The sequence below is a fragment of the Cygnus atratus genome, chromosome 4 (assembly GCF_013377495.2).
Source record: "Cygnus atratus isolate AKBS03 ecotype Queensland, Australia chromosome 4, CAtr_DNAZoo_HiC_assembly, whole genome shotgun sequence".
NCBI lineage: Eukaryota > Metazoa > Chordata > Aves > Anseriformes > Anatidae > Cygnus > Cygnus atratus.
In genome coordinates this window covers 33246650-33264919 of record NC_066365.1, presented here as the reverse complement: position 1 = coordinate 33264919, position 18270 = coordinate 33246650, and the positions used below count along the sequence as shown (strand labels likewise).

Below are 18270 nucleotides of genomic sequence, written 5' to 3'. Positions count from 1 at the left end.
ATACTGGGGGAAAATACAGTAACAATGGATGCAAGATGAAATGCAAAATGTTAAAGAAAAAAAATCTGCACGTATTATTTTCTCAACAATTATTATACATGAATAAAATCTGTTCTTGTAAATTCTTAAAAAGTATAGAAGGGTTGCCTGCTTTTTGTTTATTACTGCACTCTGTCTTGCAAAGCACTAAGCACAGAATACAATCCTTGCTTAGGAAACTGTTCTTATTTCAAGATGAACCTAAAAATTCTTTCATCTTTGTTGTCATTCATCTGATTTATTTTATGTGCAATGCTGTCTTTGACAACACTTCTACCTTAACCCAGCTGATCAATCATCCATCTGGAATACGAAAGGCTGCTATGATGCAAATATGTACATTATTATTCATAATTTAAAAAGTATGCCAATATAAAAATTTTAACTCTGCTTTCCTTCCTTTGTGCAAATTCTGATACAAAAGACAGTACAGGAACTTGTGAAACATGTTTATGTTCAGTACAACCAAATCCTAATGAAATGTTTAAGGAAATGATCAGAAATGAAAGTAAAAATTACAGATAGAAGAAATACAAATTCCACGCATTTGTAAACATATCGAAGCATAAAGCTACAGTCAAAATATGACAAAATATGGTCAGTTAAATTTTGTCACCTTTGTACAAATCAATTTATGAACAAGCTAAAAAAAAAATAGCTCCTTCAGCATCTAGAATAAAGACGGCCTGTTCCAGGAAAAAAATAAAAAATAAAAAAAATGTTTGACTGCAACACTGCAAAAATAATTCTAGGGATGATTCTATTCCAGTGATTTCAATTTAAAGGGTTTTTGGTTTTGTTTTGTGTTTTGTTTTGTATAAGGTATGCAAAAGAGAAATCAAAATTCCTTTAAACATAATTGCCAATCTACTTCATTATGCAAATGCAGGTACCTTGCTAAATGTCACCACTTTTCAAACTCACAAGGTCATATTAAGCTAGGTTTTCTTTTTGTTTTACATATTTCCTATTAAGACAACTAACTAGAATTCAGGGCCTGTTTTTTTAAGCAGTTCTCATGCCACCCTGGGATGGCTGCTGGCAAATGTCTGAACCTAATTTAGCTGCCTAGCTCGGGAGACTGGTACGACTCTTGGTGCCACTGCAGTAAAGAAAGATCATCACAGCTGTTCTCCCTCCTGTAGGTGGGCACTCGAAGCAGAGAGACAATGCTACAGCAAAAAAACACTTGAAGCAGCAATACAGTCCTCTGCTGAGCAGAAAGTACACGTGAAACCGGCAGTAACAACAGTCGCTCAGAGAAAACTTACCCATGGCAACCATTTCACCACTGCCATAGATAGCTCTGCACAGACCCAGAGAGGAAAACAGTGGGTTATGGAAAATAATGCAGTCTACAGAAGGAAAAATAAAAAAAACTCTCCATGGAAAATTCTTCAATTCCTAAAATATTAGATACTCATTTGCCAAGCGACCATTTTTAATTCAACTGTGCTCATCCTCGTCATTTATTACACTCTTTCAACTGTGTTACATATGGCATTACAGATGGTGCTAAGTGATTCCAGGTAATCAGAAGAATGCTCTCATGAGATAACATTTTAGAAGTGAAAAAAAAGGTTTATTTTTCTTATTATGTTCCATTTCTCACTGTGTTTAAACAAAACTGATTTCAGATTTTCAGAGCAGCAACGTGTTTGGAACCCAAAAATATCTGAATGAAGTAATTCAGAAAAAAAACAGTCTTGTGAAGCACTATCATAAATAAACTGGGATATGCACCCATTTAAGGGAGAATTTTAAAGAGTGTGGTCGGGAGACAGGAGTAACTTTCTGTGCTCATGCCTTCTGTTACTGCAAAAACTAGAAACAGTTTTCATTCACACACTGCATAAGAATGGTGCAGTTATGAAATCATTCAATTTACATATTTCGACATTTAACATGCATTTAGTCCACGAATCGTCATACTAGCATTAATTCTTTACATCAAATCCAAAAATTTTCATAAATTTAAGATCATCATCCTAGGGGGCAAGAGTTGGAATAAAACTCTTGCCCCCTAGAATAATGATCTTAAATATACAAGCGCTAGTCTGGAGAACAGTTAAAGGAGATTTGCAAATTTGGAGTAGATAGCACACAAGCTCTTGTTTCTAGCCTCAAATGGTTGCTGGCAGTAGCCATGGCTTATTACCATCTGCAGTGATAGCAGTGACAACAGCTGCACCACAGCAAAGCAAGCCAGACACTTCAAATTATAACACATCTGTTCTTCCTCGGAAATCATCTTTCCCACTTGGAGTCTGCTGCACAAAACCAGGACCTTTATACATTTGTCTGTGAGGCAACCCTGCCTCAGGTAACATATACGAACTCCAAAAGGCTTCAGGTAAAAATAATTCTACATATCCTACTTCAGATTTGAAAACTCGTGCTTAAAAGTTTTGTTTCCATATTGAGATCTTCCTTTATGCAAAGTTTCTTCAGTACATAATTGCACAGAATTACCAAATAATCAGAGAAGCAATTCTCACTGCCAGTTTTAGGGCATAACAAATAGGACCACCTCAGTATTTTCAACATGATTTTTTTTAGATTCTCTTTGTATTGAATAATGATTACTATTATGTCTATTGCTACATGTTATTCTTCATGCTTGTTTTTCTGAAATAAAGGAAACATTGTGTATTCATGCAACTACTACACTTGGTTTCAAGCAAGCATCACATTGAAATTTAGTATAAACTCACTTGAGGTTTTAGGATACAGGTTTCAGAGTCTTCTGTGTAGCTGCTGTGTTGCACAGACATCAAGATAAACGTAGCCCGTTTCCTGCCTTTATAGAGAAGCCACTCACTATACACCCTCTTGGACATTAAGAACAGCTTTTGTGTTCATTTCCTCTTTCATAACTAAGTATTATATAACATAGTGGTTGATAATTAGGTCTCAACATGTAAAGATGCTACAACTTTCTCATTATTCACTCCAATTAGCAGAAGTCAACACTGGGGGAGAAAAAATTGTTTCAGCATAACACAGAAGTTTATCATCTTCCCAAACGATTTACAAAAAAAAAAAAAAAAAAAAGCTCCTCAGCCCAAAATCTTTCAGAAGGGCTTAAGTGTTCACGAACTTCCTGCAGTAAGAACTGCTGTTATGAGACAGGTCCCAACCACATCAACGCAAAATCAGCTTCACACTCCACCGTTATAGTTAAGTTGTAGAACAATACCACCCATGCTAAAGCTTTAAAATCTGTAATCTCATTTCAGGTTTTAGTTCATTGCTGATTCAACTCTCTCTATATTTTTCCAAAGAGCTTAAATCACAGTTGTAACAGTTTACAAATATCTAAATATATATACACACATACATATACACACACACACAGTTAATTACATCCCTTGAAAACTAAATACAGTATCAGTGAAAGTTCTACTACTTTAGCTAACAGTAGTGAGCAAATTACTAGAACCCTGGAATATATTTACAGATTATCCCATCAGCAGTCAGTAAGTCACGCCATACCAAAGAGCTCTAATAGTTTTACCCACATCATGCAATCCAGTAGAAGTAAAGATGTTACATGGCTTACATCTGGACCAGTTCACAGGGGAAAGAAAATGGACATCAGCTTTCCAAATGTTTCTGCTTGTTTATTCATCAAGTAGTAAAAACTTGTTTTTCAAAAAGTTCAAAGATTTTGCAACGTAGATTCAGTATTTGTTGGTGATAGATATTATGAACAAATTATGCAAAAATGTGAACTGAGAGAGAACTTGTCATTGACTTCTACTGCCATTACAACCAAGGAGCAATTGTGAAGCATCTCCTGATGGATGTGCACAGAAAGCACAGCCCAGGAAGAAGGCGTCTTCCATCAGCAGCAACAGTTGCAAGCAGTTGCCTTGGGGCACTTTTAGTCTATATCACATATGATAGTGCTGTGGAATCCAGAATTATCACTAGTTTCATTTCTACTAATTCCCTGCAGTCATCTACAGGAATGCTTCCAAAGCAAACAACTCCTGAAGAGTAGTAGCATTTTTTCCAGTCCCTTGCTACTCTATGCATCCTTATCATCTTGTAGAAAAATCCAGACCTTCATTCCTCTCCCTTGAAAACTTATATTTAACCAAACGTGCCTCATCAGTCACAACTGCCTACTCGGAGCAAGTAGGACTTGATTCAATCTGCAGAAACTTCATTACATCCGATGGATGAAAAGAGCACAGCTTGACTCTTAGTGGCCCTGCCACATGCACAGAATTAACAAATAAAAATAAGTTTGCTCCTTGCTTTTATAACACCCGTATTTGCTATAGAAATCATTCAAGCAAGAAACACAGATGTATACCAAAGAGTATGCTACAACTTCATAATACCAAAGGTAGCAACTGGATAAATACCTTGCTTGTTCACAGCATCACAACATGGAACCATACCATACAGACATCACGCAAAACAAAGGACTTGCCTGAAGACAAAACCATGCTTGAGTAATTAATATTCCATTAATATAATGGCCATACATAATTTCATTCCTGTTTTTTTTTTTTTTTTGATATCACAATTCATTCAGAGATAATTAACTCCCATGCTGAGCTAACAACTCCTCACAGCCAAGCTATTAACTTTTTTAAAATGAAGCTATCTTGGCCTTCAAAACGGTTGATCAAGGTTGAGGTTTGGTCATTTAATACAGGAAGCTACATGAACTCACTGCGATTGAGAGACCTTTTACTCTGCTTTGATCCCACTGTTACAGTGATCAATAGCTGTTTCAGGGATCTATACGTGCTTTCAAGCAGTTTTTCCAGCACGAGCAGGGTGGTCACAAGCAACCAAACCCATTTAGAGGTATCCTTGATATACAAAACTCCTAGACACAGCTGAGAAACAGTTCTCTAGAGATGTAGTTAGAATTCCAGGAAATGCTAAAGCTGACTCTTAGAAGTTGTGAAATTGAGAAACAACAATTTAAATAAGCATTTAAAGCTACTCATCTCCCTCTACATATACACCAACCTTGAACAGGAAATTGAAGCATCAAGATCGCTTCCAACTCAGTGCTACTGAAGTTGAAAGCACTGCCAACAGAGGCGCACAGTAAGTGTATCCCATACCCATCAATACGACGTTCTTTGCTGCATATGAGTCTAGTCTTTACAGAGGAGGTGTTAGAAACATCCCTTTACAGGTCACTTAAAGCACCATGGCTATGCACCTTTGACAAAAGAACTTGAATCTCTTCCTGCTGACAGAATTCAGAGTAGCTTTCATTTCCTGAACAGGTGAGACTTTACTATGCCAGCAAAATTCCCAGAGCACGACATACGTTTCACTTTCAAAGATATGCTCAGAAAGGACACAAGTTCTTACTGCCAGGTCTCCGATGAGTCATGGAGTAGGTATCTCCCCCAAAGGCACTACCACTGCCAACCAACTCATCCGCAGGAATGGCAGCACACTGGTATTCACGGTTCCCCAGCCCAGTACAGAACCCAGTAAATGCTCGGGACTCACTTTTGCAACCCAGGATGAAAGCAGCTGATGCCAGGCCATGGAAGAGTGGCAGAAAGCACAGAAAGGACAAAGCAGTGTCTTGTTGCAAGGGTAAACTGTAGATTATCAAGTATGGCACAATGTTGGCACCCTACTTTGGATGAAGAAGTGGGCAAGAAAACAAGCCAGTAGTTTCCTCGTGGGCATTCACTGTTTGCATAAAGATGGGAAGCTGCTGGGACAATTTCTGTGCCTGAGAACCCCTTTCACGGCACTTGACTGTTGAGACTGCAACCTCCTTGCAGTTGAGTTTAAAGCAAGGAAATCTGAAGTACTAAGAACAGCACAGCTTCCAAAGATGACATTCTGAAGTAGAGTACAAAGCATACAATCCAGACCAAAATACCATTCCGAGCACCTCAGTACTCTTATTCTATAACATCAACAATACATTAAACATACAGAGCTTCCATCTCACATTAGCTACTTTGAAACACGTTCTAGAAACACTGTCACAGTTGCTCAGTTTCAAACTCCGTATCAGATACCTAAAAGTCAGGTATTAAAACACTTAAGTTATACACTGGAACCAAATCATAGACTTGAACTAAGATACTATTTGAAGAACAAAAAGCAAAGCTGTCAAGTTTTTTTCAGCCAAGTTCACAACCACGACACTACAGACGAATCACATGCTTAGTTTCAACAAAAACATTAGCAGGAGACAGATGCTGACTGCATTGATAGTTTCCACTTGTTTATTTAACAGTCATGCACCATTACCAACATTAGTCACTTGATTCCTACTCTCCCCGCCCTCAACTGCATTGTTTTAAGGCTTATCAACAATTCAATGTCATTGACTTGTGTTCTTTTTGAGATTATATCTACGATTCTGCACAAGGAACTTTTTTTGGTGTGCGTTTGTGGGTGGGGTTTTTTTTGGTTTTGACTGTGCATGCGTTTGCTTTTTAAACCACTACTTGCTTCTAGGGTCCTCCTGAATCTATAATCCTGTAAAACACAATTGTTCTTAGGAACACAGTTTTAATCCTAGCAATCCTATTCTGCTTAACTTAAAGACTTCTCTAATAACAGATGACTAAAATTTAGAAGTTACAGGATCAGCAACAGAGTTCACCTTCTACCAAACAGCTCACCCCCAACCCCATACCAATCATATCTGGGAAAGCAACCAGCGCAATTCCCACCCAAACTTGCACATTGCCTGACAAATAAACCAATTAGTGAGAGGTTTATCAAGCAAACATTCATCATCCTGGACCCTATAATTACATATTTCTCAGTCAACTGAGAGATGCTATTGGTTCTCTTGCTGCTCCTCTGTAAGTGAAAGTGCTCTCAAGCTGCAGCAACCATCTTACCTGCTACTTACTGGTGCTTCCCTATCGTTCCAGCATTCCCAGAAGAGAGAATAATTAAGTTAAAGGTCACTCTGTGCATTGTTGCAGTTACTGTTTTATAGGACTAGCCCACTATAAAACCAGAAATTCAGAGGGTCTAAGTGAGGTAAATAGAACAGACTTGATTTAATCCATTTCTCTTGACTTCTGTCCACCCCACAGAGAACAACAGCTGATTGCAGAGGAGAAATGGGGTGACAACACATTCCCATGGAGCAGATGAGTCTTGAGTCATGACTCTGGTTTTGATTTTCAATTGCAAAGGAAAGCAAACCCAGTAGCTCTTTAAGTGTTGTTTTCTGCAGTTGCATCAACATAAAAGGTTTTTGCCTAAGCAACTCACATCCAGCTTAACAGTCATGCCAAAAATAATCAGCGTGATCTGAATTTTCTGTATAATGCACATGAAATTTTCCAGCTAAATGTATGTAACAAGAACACCACCAGAACCACTCATATGCAGGCTGTTACAAAGAGACTTGCAGTTTAAGCTTGCAGAGCACTTTACAGAAGGCAACAGAGCACACCCTATTCCCACTAGCTATTCTCATTTAAATATCATCTCAAGGCAGCTATTAATGAGAAAATCGTGCCTGGGACGTAGCTGTTCCCAGCCCTCCAGTTAGCGCTAGTGGAATACAGTGCAACAGAAGGCATTAGGTTTTCTTCTCCACAAATTAGTTTCTATTTAGAAACTATTGATACCTACTTGAAAAGCTTTGGAATCTAAAGCACTGTAGAAATGCAAGCTCTTCATAAATTACATCGACCTTCCAGCATCAGCACAAGGACTGCAGTGTCTAAGGAAAAGGTACAATTGCAACTGCCCATGCAGCATCATTATTAGCTAATTTGATTACAGCAGTTGTGCAAGGATTGATCTCGATTGCTATCTGCTCTAAATATGGAGCACTGAATACTGGAAACTGCAGTCTCCACTGGCCACACATGGTATTAAAAAAGCAGGTGGCAATAGTATCCTGTTTTACGCAAATTAGAGCCCTCAGATTCCTGGCAAATGGCCAGAGCTCCCAGATGGACAAAGTCTGAAGGTTTCCCCAGAGAAAAAAAAAAAAAAAAAAAGAAAAAAGATGACCCATCTAGTTTTCGAACAGGCAGTAACATGCTTTAGCATGACACCAAGTCTAACAGAAAAATCCAGAATTGTATAAAGCAGAAGTGCAACCTAAATTGGGACGTTAGTAATTAGGTCAAGCTAATACCAAAAACCCATCGTGCAAAATGTTATGAAGAGGCCGGCAAAGGCCTCTAGGGGCTGGAGAAGAGGTTTGAATGGCAGAAAGTTAGCTAACTGTAATTAGTGATTATGAACAAGAACTTTCTTCCAGATTGACCCACTTAAAATAAATAGAAGTTCTTTAAAAAGATATGCATAAATTTAACACACGCAAGACTGAATTTGACAGAAAAGACACTTTAGAGTTTTATACACAGAAGCGCTGAAGGTGGCAAAAAGCTATTTCACATCTAATGACTAAACCGTACAGCTTATTTAATCTGTGCAATGAATCAAAGCTACCTCCTCAAGGCTCACAGAGAACTTCATGACTCTGTAAAGACAGAATTTACAAGTACTTGAAGTTACTAAGTTGTCTAGTAAAAAAAAAAAGTCAGCACACCATGTCGAGCAGGATACCGTTCAGAATGACCGCAGTTTCCCCAATAGGTGGCAAAACAAATATAGACAGTGAATGAAACCACAGAGAATGCTCATTTTTATCTTTCATCAAGCTTGCAATCTGAACACCAAAACACACATGCTGATTTTCAGAAGACTGGATTCTCAGGAAGCTTAAGCATCTGAACACACATTTGACTAACCCAAAGTCACTCAGTACCAAACACCTCACCAAACCAATGCAGCCTTAAAGAAGAATTAAACAACTTCCTTATCCCTGATTTTCTTCAGCCCACAACATTAGTCCAAAACAGCCACTTCATAAAACTACTCCTTACCCACACTCCTTTTGAACCTGCACGGTTAGTTCATTCCTCCAATCTCTTTCAACGAACATGAATAATTACCTATTTTTATCTCTCTCTGCATTGTCCAACCTTTGTACCAACCTTGACATGCCATCCACCTATTTCCCTGATGCTTTTGACTTCATTTCATTCTATTCCCTAATCCGCAAATGCTGTTCCTGAGCCAGTCCATATGGCCACTATTTTGCCGTGCTATCTGCACTACTAGGTCACACAAGGGTCCACCCAGCCCAGCTTCTCTGACAGAGGTGATACAAAATACTATTTAGAGAGAGCTAAGCAACCACAACAAATAACCAGCTTTCTCTTCTTCGTTAAAGGACATCAGCTAGAGAAAACTGGCACTGAACTGAGGTACCCCCCCCGAAGAGGAATTTGAAAGTATGCCATGAACTCATTTTAAACAGGCTAACTTGTGAAACAGACTGATAATTAAAAACTGTCTTCATCAAATATTGCATTAAGACGTGATATATGTAAACAACTGGTTCTGCTTTACCTTTTTAGCTTTATCTTAGGTTCGTACAGAGCCTATTGATGGTAGCACAGGATGCTATGTGCTTACGCACAAGCCTGTGCATGCAGTGCACAGGCTTTCACAGACATGAAATTTCAGGTTGGTCATGAGAAGCTATAAGAATTAGGCAGTTAGAGTAAAAACAAGAAAAGAAACATTTTCCTACCTGGCTTTTTTCCCCCCCAATATTTTGACCTCCTACAGGGTGTTTTAAGCTGCAGTCACAGAGTTGATACCACAGCCAAAGTACAAATCAGCTCTTCTTCAGAGTTTAGATAATTTTTTTCTAAACTCCACAGCTTCAGCATGGAGCTTTGGCATATCCAGACTGCCATTACCATCTCACTCACTACATTCCACGTATTTCTAGATTGACCACAAAAGTTCCCCAAATTCCTACCCTTATTATGCAGGGTGGTATTTCCACTAACTACGAAGTGATTTCCAAGTTGCATCAATACCTAAAACACACACACACAAAAGAACTGACATCACATCAGTAGTAAGTATACCCATAACTACTCAGAATGTATTTTAATAGGATGGAAGTCTGTAATCCTTACTTTAAGCAAAGGACAAGTGACTCCCATTGCTTAACAATCTTGAGCTAGGTAAAGCTTGGTGAAAGACATCTCTTGGCCTTATTTACTCAGCTAAAGTAACCAAAATTATCCTTTTGTTACTGGATCCCCAAATTAGGTGTATTCAAAAGCATGAAGATGACCTGGAATTAAGTAGTCTAAATTCACTCACCAAACTGGGCACTAGCCTCCCATTGTGAAAGGGAAGTAAGTTTGCACTTGATGGACTTCATAAAAAGAACATTGAGACAGATTTAGAAACAAGTATTACAGATCTTTGGTGGAATTCCACCGATTTACCAAAAAAACAAGATCATGTAAAACTATACATGACTACTAGGACAGCTGACTGTCCATTTTTTTTTTTTTAAACTACAAGCTTGACCTAGCTAAATCCACAGACTTACCTTAGCATCTATACTGTAAATGGACAGAAGTGACTGAACTACGATAACTGTAGCCACAGGTGCACTCCCTGGGAAGCTAAGGAAGACTGCGTGTATTAAGAAATGCACAATATTCAGTGCTGCTCTAGAAACTCTGGTTCCTCTTGCTTGTCATCAATGTGGCTAAGTTTAGATAGCAAATAAACCCTAACGCTTATTAAAATACACACCAAGGTAGGCAAAACAACCGGCTGTTATGGAAACATTTGTGACACATTTTTGACTACTGTAATACATTTAATTCTATTAGCATTAGCTTTGGGGATTTTCTACAAGAAAGATACATGCAAAAAGACTCTCGTTGACCAAAGATGAATAAAGGAAATTTTTAGTTCATAAAATCCGTTATATTAAGCGTTTCAGAAGCATTCATATCAGATTAGAAACCTGCTGTGTCAGCATGTGATACCATTAGCTTTCAGGTAAACAGAGGCTATAGTACAGAAAACAGCAATGGAGAAATGACAAAGCACAGCAGAAAGCACATCAGCAGAAGGCAAATAAGAGTTAGTCCCTACATCCATCTCATTTGTTCTATAAAGCAAGCCAACTGGGCTGTGGAAGAAGGTACCTTTAAAAAGAAAAATGGAAAGTAACCAGTAAGAATTTTAAAAACCTTCAAGGTGAATTTTGTTTGTGGTTTTAGTGAAGTCTGGCACAATGAGAGAGGTGACAAAATGAAGTTTATAAAGTAACCTTAGTCTTTGCTCTTCAGATTCAGGTAGTTTTAAATCATCTTCGGAGGAAAAAAAAAATCATTTGTACATTCTCACTGGGAGAAACTTGGTGAGGACCTCCTAACACGTGAATGGAATCAGAAGCAGCAGCACACGCTCCTCACTGAGAAGAAGGACAAAACATTAAAAGCAACAGCCTTTGCAGCACAGATTGAGGAGGAAGAGAAAAAAAACACATCAAATAACCAAATCTATATTATAGATAATAGAACAATTAAAAGTACTAAAGCTTACTTTAGAAAAAGGCTTAGTCCAAGGTGTGGCATTTCCTTAAAGAAGAGCAGAAAGCCTGGAATATCTGATGTCCCTAGACACTAGTCAGCCTGAGACCTGAGCAAATTCTGGCATGAACTCCCCAAACTGAATTGCACCAACACCCCAGAGAAAGACAATAGTTGTACAGTTGTCTGCTTGAAGCATAACAGAATTTTGCCAGAATATCTATTTCCTCCTGCGAGCTCAGTACAGTTAACCCCTGTGTGCACAGCATTCATTACCAACAGAACACTTGTCAGTCATTTACCTACTGAAAGACAAGGATATGCGGTGACCTAAGTTTTATATATAACTAGAAACTTGCAATAACTTGGAAACAACATAACATCAACACATGACACAAGACAAGCCTGCTGAGAATGGAGCTGACCAGAAGCTCCATCCAAAATTTTGACCTGGAAAAGATTTTGAAGGGACGGCCTCCTGTATTTCCAGCGCAGGTTGTATAGCCTGGAGAACAGACCTGAACTTGAAAACCTCAGATCCTAAAAGCCTTCTCTGATACCGGTATCACAGAACGTTAAATAAGTAATATTATAATAAAGTTTTACCAATTGCTGAATTATTTCTACTATTCTTTCTGAAATTTCTTCAATAGAAGGAGGGGTCAACTTCTATTTCTCTTTTACTACAAAAAACACATAGCTGTTTTAAGTTTATAGTACATCTCTGTGTAAATCGATTCTTTTTTCATTCTATCATCTCCTTCCAGGAGGCTTTTTATTTTAATAAGCTAAGGGGGAGCAAAAGAAAAAAATAAGAACCATGGTCGATTAAAAACATAATGCAAAAGGAACAGGCAATATATACCCATAGTTTAGCCTAGTGTCTATCAGAAAGATAATAGATTAATGCTTGAACAAGAATACATTTCCAAACAATGTCATAGAAAAATAAGCTTCCTTAAGCTCAGCATTTTTCCTCCTCAGTTTGAAGAAATGCTGAAATACACAAAGCCACATCTAAGGTGGACTGGAAAACTAGGTTCTCAGAGAACACTGACCAAAACAGAACTGATAAGTTCGAAGAGTAACATGTCCAAAGACAATAAAATGAAGCTACTAGTTTTTTGATGCATGGTAGACATAAGCTCACTAGGCACTCTGTTATACTGCTGGACAGAAAAAGTGTTATAGTTGGCTCTCAGCTCCAAGATCCAACGCTGCTGGACTGAACAAGTTATTTGCTCAAGTAATTGGGACAACGGGAGCTTACATTTCTTTAACAGGCAGCAAGTCAATCATTGTGCACTTCAAATTCTTGACCTTTTGGGTCTTTTACATATAAAGCATGACAATTTTGTAAATGTTTAAGACGAGGAACATCAAAGCAGCACCTTGGGTTTGTCTGGATTGTCCATCAAAAACAAAAGAATTCACCGTAACCTGCATGTGCTCAGCAAACTTGAAGAACAGAATCAAGAGCAGCATGTTTCTTCAAGTAGTTAAAAAAAAATAGGTCAGCTATCCTTATTGTGAAAAAAACTCTTCATAGCAAAACCACCCTGAAAGGTAAAAAGCAAGCATGCACTCACACCTTTCTACAGAGATTGGCCCAGCCCTTCCTTCAGTCTGGTCTGAAGACATCTCGCTTTAGTGATCAAAAAATCCCCCAAATACTGTATATCACCTCCTTTCAAAGTACAAGAAGGAAGCTAGCTGCTAACACCGCTGAGCTAGTGCAGTTATGAGTCACTGAACTGAATGAAACTCAATAGCAGGGGATATTTTGGGCTTAACCCCATTACCAATGGCAGAACATAACATGATTTTCATACCCCCCTGAACCTGCATATACAAGAGTAAATTCACTTCAAAAGCTACAAGGAAACAAGTTGTCATTAAAACCATAGCCAAGAATCACTGCTTCACAGAAGAAATGGCTCTTTTGTGCATATGTACACCAAAAACCGCACCACTGCCAACCAACGCCCCACATGCCTTGGTTTCTGATCAGTGTGATTTTGGAGGTATTAATCGACAAAACAAAGAGGTCGCAGCTAACAACTGAACAGAGGCACAACTCAATGCCAGACGGATAAGTACTGTTTTGTAGAGAGGCACTGATGTTTCAGATTTTCATCTACTACGCTACATTCATACCCAAAAAAGCCAAAAAGTCAGCTTAAAAGTTTTTTTTCCTAAATAAATAAAGCAAGAACTCCAGAAAATAAATGCTTTTCTGTAACAAAGTCTCTGAGTTTGTTGGCTGGTTTGATTTTTTGGCATTCCAGTTACAATAAAACCACAGAATACTGAGAGATTCTCTCTCCCCAAATAAGTCACCAGCAGTTAATCTGCTTACCTGAGACTCAGAAAAATCAAGGGACCTACTTTTTCTGATACTACCCCCAAAAAATTATATTGCATTCTTACATAACGCAGGCAAAGCAGCCTTACTCCCGAATTATTAGTTGCTTTATGATAGGTATCAACTGAATGGTTTTACTCTAATAATAAAAAGTGGTGCAGAGGCTTGAACTTTAGCCTCCCACATCACAGGCAGGTGTGCTGGAATGGCTGGAGAATCTTCTCAGAGGTCAGGCATGTCATGTCACTTTGACATCAAGTGAAAAAGACTTAATTTCAAGAATCTCCAGAGCCAGAAACTCTCCTTAGCTTCTAAATGGAATAAGAAGATCCAGAAGAATGAAGCCTACAAGTCAAATTCTCCAGTCCTCATAAATCTAAAAACAAGGATTCTCTAAATGTTAGTTTCTCTCTTGTCCAAAACAGAGTAGAAAAAGAACCCCAGAATCAACAAGCTTTTAAATTTACTGTTTTGCTGAACCTCTTCCCACTGCTGCGAAAAGTACACTTCCAGTATACCCTCTCAAAAGGGCATGCTAGAAGAAGTAAAATTGAACACGCTCACGAAAAAGTTCTCCCTGACCCTACACGTGCCCTAAATCATGAACTATTGGCCAGAATTTCCTTTTAAACCTCCCATTCACATATCTGAGCACTGAGTTTTGTTAAAAACAATTGTCAAGTGCACTCTAAGCAACTTCAATCACCTGCTCCTATGTGAGGCATCCATATAATGTCTACCCTCCTTCATTTTTGCTAGTACTGCAATTCCACTGTTTCGACTTTCAGCCAAACAAATTATAGGATTATATTTTGTTACTATGTAAATATTAAAAAAAAACACTATCATAATCCAAGAAGATAACATTAAAAAACAGGTAATGGTGTACATGTATTTAATAACCACTAAAACCTACATGTAAGTTACAGAATACTACTAAAAAAAGTATTCTTTAAAAGAGTAACAGAAAATCCAACTGCATTTAAAAAACAATGTGCCTTTTGCATCAACCTTCCTTCTACCACACTTCGCACTATTACGTGGTCTCACTTCCTGGTTTGTCAGAAGCCACGCTATTTTAAAGTCAAAGGTGCTCACTAAAAACAAGAAGGAGGAACAATGATCATTTTTAAGAGATTTTTTGAGACTTCTGATAACAGCAGAGCGTCTTTGTAAACATAAAGACAGTTTTCTCCTAATGTTTGGTGTCCTTCAGTAAGCAATCTTTAACAAGTAGCCTAATAGTTTTAAATGCAGCCCAAGAACTTTAAGAGCATGTATTACATTTGTAGCTTAGACAGAAATAGGTAGTACACTCAATTTTTAGTGAGATCTGAAGTATTAAAGACATTTCTACTGTACTAAAAAAACAGTATCAAACTATTTAAGTCACTAAAAAAGGGGGCACTGAAATCAAGCTCTACTTTTCCCAATAAACAAAGTCAGTAAAGCACGTAAACGAATTGCTTCCTGCCCCACTTCCCTGTGAACAGAACATCCGAGTTCAAAGCAAACAGAAAGCAAAAAGGGACATCAACATCTTCATGGGAAAAGTTGTTTTGGCTGAAAACAACATGTGTTCTGATGACAGTTTGAGTTACTACATCAACATTTAACTTTCTTGTTCAGTATACCCGTTGAATGTTTAAACATCACAATACACTTACCAATTCTAGCTAAAGCAACAATTTCTCTGAGGCAAATTAAGCCTGATGTTAAGTTACTTGAAGTTTAAATGGGTATATAGAGGCTCGTATGCTATGTCTTCAGCTTTTATAATTCATAAGCGAAAAGAACCCAGTTAAAATGTAGTAAGGTGAAAGCATAAACATGCAGATGGATATTTAAAGACAGAAAAATCACAACAAAAAAGCATGGGATTCTTCTGCACGCATATACTGTTCTTTTCTGTCACAGTTGAAACAGCAATCGACTTACCAGATTAAATGTAGTTTCGACTATGTCCTTGTTGGACACCTCGCCGACTTCCACGAGTCCTGTCAGCACAGCAAATTTCATCCTGATGCCTCGGATGGGGACTCCTGGATTCAGAGGCTGCAGCACACTTCCCCCTTCAGCGGCATTTCCTTCTTTCCCCGCTCCACCTCCTCCTCCTCCTCCTCCTCCACCATCACCTGTTGGCTGCACAACTTGTTTGTCTCCGCTCGCCATGGCTCGCTCGCTCGCTCCTGAAACGACTTGAAACGCCGGTGGCAAGCTCCAGGAAGAAGGCAGGAGGGCAGGGGACCCGCAGCCCGCTCCTTCCCCTCGGCTCCGGGGGAGGGACGGGAGGCAGGGTGAAGGACGCGCCCGGCTCTCCCCTCAGCAGGAGGCGTCTGTCAGCAGCCGGCTGCCCCGCGGCAGGTACCGAGGGCCCTGCAGGACGAGCCGAGTTATTCCTGCCGAGTTATTCTCCCCGGCACCTCCCGCCCCGCCGCGCCGTGACAGCCGCGCTCCCCGAGCCGGCGATGAGGGCTCTCCCCCTACCTTTTAATTTTATTTTATATTTTATTTCCCTACGCGAACCCCCCCCGCCCCCCGCCGCGCCCTCTCCCCTCAGCCGCCGCCCGGGGCAGGTGCAGCCGCCCACCGCCCGCACTCACCGAGGGCGGCTGGGGCTGCCCCGACGCCCGGCTCCGGCTCCGCAGAGAAGCGGCTGAGGCTCCCCCGGGCAGCGGCGGCTCGCTCTGTCTGTCAGCGGAGAGCCGCCCGGCCGCCGCTGGCTCCCCGCCGGGCGCCTCGCCTCGCCTGGCCGCCGCCGCGCTCCCGCTCAGCGCCGCGGCTTCCTGCCGCCCCGCGCCGCCATGACAGCGCGCGGCCCCCGGAGCGCTGCCGGCCCACGGGGCCCTGCGCCTGCGCGGCCGGGCGCGGGCGGGGCGACACCGGAGTGCGGGGGGGGGGTGCGCGGGCGGGCGGCCCGCTCGGGCGCGCGCCCAGGTGCGCCCAGGTGAGCGGCGGGAGCGCGCGCGGCGGCCGTTAGGCGGGCGGTTGGCCTGAGGGGGGAGCCCGACGCTGAGGGGGCCGGGCTGTGAGGGCACCCTGAGGCGCTGTGAGGGCACCCGGCGCTTCTCCGGCTGAGCGCCCGCCGCTCCTCTCGCTCGTGAACCCCTCACGGTGAGCGGTGACAGCGGCCGAAACGCGACGTAAAATGGCTGGGGTGCGTGCTGCGAAGCGGGAGGGTCGCGTCTCGAAACATGGGGGGTCCCAGCTCGGGATGCGGCCGCTGAACGTGCCGTGGCACGGCTGTGTTTACAAAAAGTAAAAGTGTCAGCTCCGTATCCCGCTCATAACCTCCACATAAAACAACAGGTCCCGCCTCCCGGGAGCCGCAGAGCACGGGAACCGGTGCCCCGTCAGTGCTGCCCTGTGAGGGGACAGCTCCGGGCGTAGGTGTACCGTACCTCAGCAAGCAACTTCTAGTTTGGCCTTTTACATAAAGGTATTTCTCTGATAGTTATGCGAGTACCTGGTAACAAGTTATTAAGAGGGTCTGCTCATTCAAACTGTTCGTTCAGGTGGTCCTGAGCTACGCACGTCCAACGAGACTGCTGGTCTGAGCGGGGCTTAGGCATCTGCCCCAGCTGTTCAGCAGGCAGCAACGGCGTTTCCAGATGATTGGATTACAGACAAAGCCAGTCGTCATTCCCATCGTAATTACATTCAATTATTTGTTAAAGCGTTGGAATTATGATTTCTTAATAACTGGCCGCAACACGAAATAGAACATGATTCTATGATTCTTTACTGACCTGAGAGTTAGCCACATATCTTTCCCCAGTGCTGATTTTTATATTTGTGTTTTTTTCAGGAGAAAGAAGATGTGCTTCTCACAGTAATTCTGTTAGCTCATAGACTGTCCCTCTAATCTGTTTCAGGGTTTAATTCTGCTGTCTGTTCCTCTAGTCTTTGAGCATCTTTCGTATAAAACTGAACAGTTGAGTCTTAAGCGGACTTTGTGGAGTAACTATCAGCTCCTTTTTGAGTTACTCCTGGGATGGTTGTCTTAAAGCTTTTGTACGCATTTTTTGCTTGAGTAGCTTAAAAGGTCTTTTTGTTCTCTTCAGATATTCACTGTGTTGTATACAAAAATTGTCATTCTTCTATGTAAAGCATAAAGTTTTGTAGGTGAACCTGGATTCTCTTCATCCTACCGAGAAATAGGAATAAAATTAAAGCAAAATATATCTAGTAGAGGAAAAAAAAAAAAAACCTAGCACGCTGAAATACAGTACATTTATTTCCTTTTTTTTTTTTTTTGATTCTTCTAAGGAAAAAATAAATTCATTCAACTGTGTTAGTATTTTTATGCTTTTTATATTACCTTGTTATTTCACATGCGTAGCAATACAAGCATGATAATACACCTGTATACACTTGTAATTAAGTATAGTCACCAAGAAGTCACTTTACTCTTTTTCAAGCATTGCCAGTCCCAATGCTTAGGTTGAATAAAGACCTACA

The 18270-nt window shown here is 40.5% G+C and overlaps 1 protein-coding gene across 1 annotated transcript in view; it reads right to left on the bottom strand.

The window, feature by feature from the left end:
• Positions 1-16621, bottom strand: part of LRBA (LPS responsive beige-like anchor protein) — a 395790-nt gene extending 379169 nt beyond the window's left edge. Inside the window, exons 1-2 of the mRNA XM_050710360.1 lie at positions 16413-16621; positions 15748-16185 (exon numbers count right to left, since the gene is read on the bottom strand). Coding sequence (XP_050566317.1) covers positions 15748-15981 — 234 coding nt within the window. The 5' untranslated portion in view covers positions 15982-16185; positions 16413-16621. The remainder of the gene's footprint in view (positions 1-15747; positions 16186-16412) is intronic.
• Between the last annotated feature and the right edge of the window lie 1649 nt (positions 16622-18270).